Source organism: Macaca nemestrina, chromosome 10 (assembly GCF_043159975.1).
Source record: "Macaca nemestrina isolate mMacNem1 chromosome 10, mMacNem.hap1, whole genome shotgun sequence".
NCBI classification, from domain to species: domain Eukaryota; kingdom Metazoa; phylum Chordata; class Mammalia; order Primates; family Cercopithecidae; genus Macaca; species Macaca nemestrina.
In genome coordinates this window covers 131,787,960-131,795,322 of record NC_092134.1, presented here as the reverse complement: position 1 = coordinate 131,795,322, position 7,363 = coordinate 131,787,960, and the positions used below count along the sequence as shown (strand labels likewise).

At 42.1% G+C, this 7,363-nt stretch overlaps 1 protein-coding gene across 1 annotated transcript; it reads left to right on the top strand.

The window, feature by feature from the left end:
* Positions 1-1,016: 1,016 nt before the first annotated feature.
* Positions 1,017-6,628, top strand: LOC105499866 (complement C3a receptor 1). The gene is made up of 2 exons (XM_011772686.3): positions 1,017-1,191; positions 4,749-6,628. Exon 2 carries the CDS (start codon positions 4,759-4,761, stop codon positions 6,202-6,204), a length of 1,446 nt encoding a protein of 481 aa, XP_011770988.1. The 5' UTR covers positions 1,017-1,191; positions 4,749-4,758; the 3' UTR covers positions 6,205-6,628.
* Positions 6,629-7,363: the final 735 nt, after the last annotated feature.

The following is a 7,363-nucleotide window of genomic DNA, read 5'->3' as shown; positions in this document are numbered from 1 at the left end:
TTCTTTTGGTCTTTCTGCCTCAAAAATATTCCGTGGTGACTTGACTGCAAACAAGAGGAGGAGCAGATATTATGGTCTGGACAAGTTGATTAATATAGACTGAAGCCTATATCACAGACAACAGTGTTCAAATACATTTGACCCAAATAAACTTTATTTTATATGCATATATCTAAAATAATAATATGAGAATTATTTACAGCATAGTATTCATTAAGCAGGAATCATTTTCAGTCTTCTGTACTCCTTCCTGATGAAACACCACCTCGACCCCAGCCTGTTCTCCAGTGACCACTAAGCTCTCCCACCTACCTCCCCACCTACTTTCCCTCTGCCACCTCCCTGCCCTCTCCCACCTCCCTGCCCTCTCCCACCTACCTGCCCTCTCCCACCTACCTGACCTTGACTAGGCTCCACTTATGGCCTAAGCAGCTTTACACCTTTTTCTGTCTCTAGAATTCCTACAAGTACTTAAGGACTTGCCCACATCTTATTTCTATCTTAAGACTCTCCTAGATTGCCCTGGGTTATATACACTCTTGCCTAGAGTGTTCTATTATTTTACTTCTATTGTTACTTCTATTATTATAGTGTAGGTTATATTACAGTTTTGTGTGTATATGTATGGGTACAAATTCCCACTTGATTGTGAATCTCTGGAGATTAGAACAGAGCTTCATCCATCCTGATTTTGGCATGGCACCATTTTTCACATATATCAAGCATTTAGGATATGTTATTTGAGATTAATTAAATGAGTTTATTCAGGTCATTCCTCCCCAACCACTCCCCACCCCAACCCTCACATCTCATAGAGTCATTTTTTTTTTTGCATTTCTAAACAAAACCTACGAAGTTGAACCCTATGTACAGAAGCACCCTCTCTCTAACCGTTCTCTGTGTGTTGCAGAAAATGTCTCAGGATTACAGCCTCCTACTTCTGTTTTCCTGCTTCGCCTTTCTAAGTCATTTAGAAATGACTCACTTTGAAACCCTTCCTGTGAGGTCAGATAGTGGTCTAGAGCATGAGGCTTAATTTATTGCCAGAAACAGAGAGAGGAAAGAAGAAGAGAAAGTTCAGCAAATTTTCTTGCCATACTTCATGACTTCACTGTGGTTAAGTGTGGGGACCAGACAGACTCGTGGGGACATCCAGGTGCTGAAGCCTTCAGCTACTGTCTCAGTTTTTTGGTAAGAAAATCTAGATCCACCTGATGACTTGTGCTTAGCTTGTTTTGCTCATTATAGGCAATGATTTTGAGGGTCATTATCTTCTATTTCCCCTATTTCTTCTCCGACTTTCAATTCTTTTGTCTTATCTCTATGTCCAACTTCCTTTTTCTAAATATTCCACATTCCATTTGTCTTTGCTTTTAATATTTTCATAATGGAATTAATAGTGAATTTTTATGTAATTTCTTTCTTCTCTTTGAATTGGCTATGTAGTTCACCCTGAACTTTGATTCCAGCTGTCCCCATTAATTTGTTTTTCAAATCATTGATTATACTTTCTTTCCTTTCCATTTCCTCTTTCTCTTTTTTTAATTATTTTGTCCTTATTGCTACTGACTCTGTTATCCTATTACTACAATTTGATTCTGGGGTCCACTTTTCTTTCTCTATCATAGTGGAATTTTAGTTTCAGGATATTAATTACCTTTAAATTACTGCTGGTCAACTTAGTAATAACTTTTTTAATCCTCTACTAATCTTAAACATAAAGGTATGGTACTTTTTAGCCAAATTAACTTGAAGAAATGTAAAAAGTAATCTTGTTCTGCAGGACTTTTTTTTTTTTTTTGAGACAGTCTTACTCTGTTGCCCAGGCCAGAGTACAGTAGCACAATCTCAGCTCACTGCAACCTCTGCCTCCCAGGTTCAAGCAATTCTCCTGTCTCAGCCTCCTGAGTAACTGGGATTATAGGCACGTGCTACCACACCCAGTTTATTTTTTTTTTTGTATTTTTAGTAGAGACGGGGTTCCACCGTGTTGGCCAGGTTGGTCTTGAACTCCTGACCTCAGGTGATCTGCCCGCCTCAGCCTCCCAAAGTGCTGGGATTACAGGCGTGAGCCACCGCACCCGGCATTGTTCTGAAGGACTTTTAATCCCTGACTCATACATACTTTCATTTCAAAACAGATAATATGCAATATTTAACATATAGCTCATGACAGATAACTCTATTTATTTTTATTGAAAGTTTGCTGTTTGCAGTCCCTGCTACTTCAATTCATGCATTTCTCGGCAGCTTCCCCTTTATTAGCAATACCATATATCTTTTTTTTTTAATGTGATTTTTTGTGGTATTAAAAACAGCATTGGCCTAACAGTCATTGGATCTGAAATCCAAGAACCTCCCTAGTAATGATTATATAATAGTAATCTAATTTGCTGAGTTTCACTGTCTTGAGAAATAAAAGCAGAGAAAACATAGGCTGGGCACAGTGGCTCACGTCTGTAACCCCAGCGCACTGTGAGGCCAAGGTGGGAGGACTGCTTGAGTCCAGGTGTTTGAGAGCAGCCTGGGCAACATAGCAAGACCCTGCCTCTACAAACAAACAACAACAACAAAATGAGGAGAGAAGAGATGATTACCAAGTTTTCTTTCGGTCCAAGCATCCTATGACTCTATCCTTCTCTCAATATTTTAGGGGGGTACCCTGATAGGATTTAAATATCTGAGTAGACAAGGCCATGGAAAGGGGAATGAGAATAATTTCTTCTTTTTTTGGTCGGGGGAGGGGGCGGGAGGGGGACGGAGTTTTGCTTCTGTTGCCCAGGCTGGAGTGCAATGGCATGATCTCAGCTCACCACAACCTCTGCCTCCCTGGTTCAAGCGATTCTCCTGCCTCAGCCTCCTGAGTAGCTGGGATTACAGGCATAGGCCCCCGTGCTGGCTAATTTTGTATTTTTAGTAGAGACAGGGTTTCTCCATGTTGGACAGGCTGGTCTCAAACTTCTGACCTCAGGTGATCTGCCCGCCTCAGCCTCCCAAAGTGCTGGGATTACAGGTGTGAGCCACTGTGCCCAGCCCATGTCTTCTTTTTTATTGTTTTGTTGACTTGCTATTTTAACTTCTGCTAATCATATGAGGCCCTGTAACAATATTTGGTTGACTCAGCAGAACTACTTTCAAGTCACAAAAATATTTTGAACTTCTATAAAAATAAATGTAAAATGTTATTTTATCCAATAAAAATTAGGAATTTAACAAAAAGAAAGTTAAAAGGGACAGCATGGGAATTAAGGAAGAGGCCTGGGTAAGGATTACATGGATACAAATTAGAATTTTAGATGTAATTGCAAAAGGAAAAAAAAAAAGTCAGCCCCCAAAATGGGCATCCATCTATTCAAGTAATTTCTTTTTCTTTTTTTCTTTTTTTTTTTTTTTTGAGACAGAGTCGCTTTGTCATGCCGACTGGAGTGCAATGGTGCAATCTCCGTTCACTGCAACATCTGCCTCTCTAGTTCAAGATATTCTCGTGCCTCAGCCTCCCAAGTAGCTGGGATTACAAATGTGAGTTACCACACCCAGTTAATTTTTGTATCTTTGGTAGAGATGGGATTTTGCCATGTTGGCCAGGCTGGTCTCAAACTCCTGGCCCCAAGTGATCTGCTCCCCACGGCCCCCCAAAGTGCTGGGACTACAGGCATGAGCCACTGTACCCAGCCTGTCCACATAATCTTTAACCTTGGTGTCTCATAAGGCATTGTGTTAAATTATGTGAAACAAGCATTTATGAATAAGACTCCTTTTTACCATCATAAAGTTTAAATCCAGAATAATAGATTAGACAGTCATTATAATTATTATACAAGATAAAATGTGTCATTGCATATAGAATATGAAAAAATGTTCAAACATGCACGCACACACACACACACACACACACACACACACACACACACACAAATTAAGAAGCTAAAGACTTGGTGAACGGCATAATTCTAGATAGAAGTAAACAGCATTAGCCATGGAATAGAAAATGGCTAAGTTGGAATAGTGAATTGTTCAGGAAAGCTATAAAATGGTACATTTACGAGCATGTTCAGAATTAGGGGAAGGTAATATCACAGAGGCCAAGAGAGTGTTAAGAAGTCACTGTATATAATGACACATATTGTGGAAAGTGGCTGAGAAACAAACTTTCGGATTTGGTTTTTAGAAGTAATTTTAGCAGAATTATGGAAGCAGAAGATACATTACAAAGGATTAAGAAGTTGGTGGCTGGCTGGGCGTGGTGGCTCATGTCTGTAATCCCAGCACTTTGGGAGACCGAGGAGGACGGATCACGAGGCCGGGAGTTCGAGACCAGCCTGGCCAACATGGTGAAACCCCGTCTCTACTAAAAATAGAAAAAAAATTAGCCGAGTGTGGTGGTGCATGCCTGTAATCCCAGCTACTCAGGAGGCTGAGGCAGGAGAATCGCTTGAACCTGGGAGGCGGAGCTTACAGTGAGCTGAGATCAATCCACTGCACTCCAGCCTAGGCGACAGAGGAAGACTCTGTCTGAAAAATAATAAATAAATAAATAAATAAATAAATAAATAAATAAATAAAATTGTCTATCAGAGAATGCTTTTGTGTGGTCCAGTGTGAGGTGAAGGAAGGCAAACTAAAACAGCGTGAGGACCTTCTGGTTTCATGATCCCACATCTTTATGTGGGAAGATTAGAATCCTAAGAATATGTATGCATTTTCAAAAAGATACCATTCATTTTCACATTTTTTTCATCTTTTTGCAGAAGTTTAGCAATGGCGCCTTTCTCTGCTGAGACCAATTCAACTGACCTACTCTCACAGCCGTGGAATGAGTCCCCAGTAATTCTCTCCATGGTCATTCTCAGCCTTACTTTCTTACTGGGATTGCCAGGCAATGGGCTGGTGCTGTGGGTGGCTGGCCTGAAGATGCAGCGTACAGTGAACACAGTTTGGTTCCTCCACCTCACCTTGGCGGACCTTCTCTGCTGCCTCTCCTTGCCCTTCTCACTGGCTCACTTGGCTCTCCAGGGACAGTGGCCCTACGGCAGGTTCCTATGCAAGCTCATCCCCTCCATCATTGTCCTCAACATGTTTGCCAGTGTCTTCCTGCTTACTGCCATTACCCTGGACCGCTGTCTTGTGGTATTCAAGCCAATCTGGTGTCAGAATCATCGCAATGTAGGGACGGCCTGCACTATCTGTGGATGTATCTGGGTGGTGGCTTTTGTGATGTGCATCCCCGTGTTCGTGTACCGGGAAATCTTCACTACAGACAACCATAGTAAATGTGGCTACAAATTTGATCTCTCCGGCTCATTAGATTATCTAGACTTTTATGGAAATCCACTAGAAAACAGGTCTCTTGAAAACATTGTTCAGCTGCCTGGAGAAATGAATGATAGGTTAGATCCTTCCTCTTTCCAAGCAAATGATCATCCTTGGACAGTCACCACTGCCTTCCACCCTCAAACGTTTCAAAGACCTTCTGCGGATTCACTCCCTAAGGACTCTGCTAGTCACAGTCCGTATTCTAATGTATTTAAACCTGCCGGTGTGGCCTCACCTAAAATCCCCAGTGGGTTTCCTATTGAAGGTCACAAAACTAGCCCACTGGATGACTCTGATGCTTTTCTATCTACTCATTTAAAGCTGTTCCCTAGTGCTGCTAGCAATTCCTTATACGAGTATGAGCTACCACAAGATTTCCAGGATTATTACAGTTTAGGCCAATTCACATATGACAATCAAGTGTCAACACCCCTCGTGGCAATAACGATCACTAGGCTAGTGGTGGGTTTCCTGCTGCCCTCTGTTATCATGATAGCCTGTTACAGCTTCATTGTCCTCCGAATGCAAAGGGGCCGCTTCGCCAAGTCTCAGGGCAAAACCTTTCGAGTGGCGGTGGTGGTGGTGACTGTCTTTCTTGTCTGCTGGGCTCCATACCACATTTCTGGAGTCCTGTCATTGTTTACTGACCCAGAAACTCCCTTGGGGAAAACTCTGATGTCCTGGGATCATGTATTCACTGCTTTAGCATCTGCCAATAGTTGCTTTAATCCCTTCCTTTATGCCCTCTTGGGGAAAGATTTTAGGAAGAAAGCAAAGCAGTCCGTTCAGAGCATTCTGGAGGCAGCCTTCAGTGAGGAGCTCACACATTCTACCCACTGTTCCTCAAACAATGTCTTTTCAGAGAGAAATAGTATTAGTACAACTGTGTGAAAATGCTGAGCAGCCAACAAGCAGGGGCTCTTAGGTAATCACACAGTGAACGTTTCTAAAAGGATGAAGTGATATGGTGAGCAGGGGACTTCAAAAACTGTCAAAGAATCAATCCTTTGTTCTCAAAGTGTACACAGACTACTGGCATCAGCATCACCTAGAAACTTGTTAGAAATGCAGATTCTCAAGCCCCAGCCCAGACTTACTGAATTGGAATCTCTAGGGGTTAGGACCCAGCAAGTGCATTGAACAAACCCTCTCGTTTCTGATTAATGCAAAATGTAAAAATCATTGTAAAAATTAGTTCTATTTCTATCCTAAAGCAAGCTGGGTGACATAAGAGAATCTACTCTGTTTTTCAATGTTTGATGTTAAATGTTTGTTGATGTTTCCCTCATTAAATTTTTCCTTAGCATTTGTCTAAGTCTTCCAGATTCCATTTAAAACCATTTCTTCTTCTCCTATGTGAGTGAGAGACGATCATATATTCTACTGCTTTGTTGTCGTGTGGTGTTGATGGTTTTAAATGAAAAGAAGGTGCAGAAAGAAAATGCCTCTGAAGGCCGGGCGCGGTGGCTCAAGCCTGTAATCCCAGCACTTTGGGAGGCCGAGACGGGCGGATCACGAGGTCAGGAGATCGAGACCATCCTGGCTAACACGGTGAAACCCCGTCTCTACTAAAAATACAAAAACTTAGCCGGGCGAGGTGCCAGGCGCCTGTAGTCCCAGCTACTCGGGAGGCTGAGGCAGGAGAATGGCATGAACCCGGGAGGCGGAGCTTGCAGTGAGCTGAGATCCGGCCACTGCACTCCAGCCTGGGTGACAGAGCGAGACTCCGTCTCAAAAAAAAAAAAACAAGAAAATGCCTCTGAAGACAAGAAGCCATGAGACTGAGTCTGGAGCACAGAATTATGCAATGATGCCTGTCACTGGGAACACCCCTGGGTACAGGACATAGAAATTTCCACTATTACATACAGTTTCCACTATTACAACTAAATAAGCATCTATTGCGTGAAAACAGACTACTAACACATCTAAAAACTGACTCATGAAATGTTATGAAAGCTGTGGTTTGGGGAGTTCTGTTTATTCTATCTGCTTACCAGTTGGGTACCTATCTTCCACTCCTCTTCTTAAGCTCCTTAATTTCCTTATT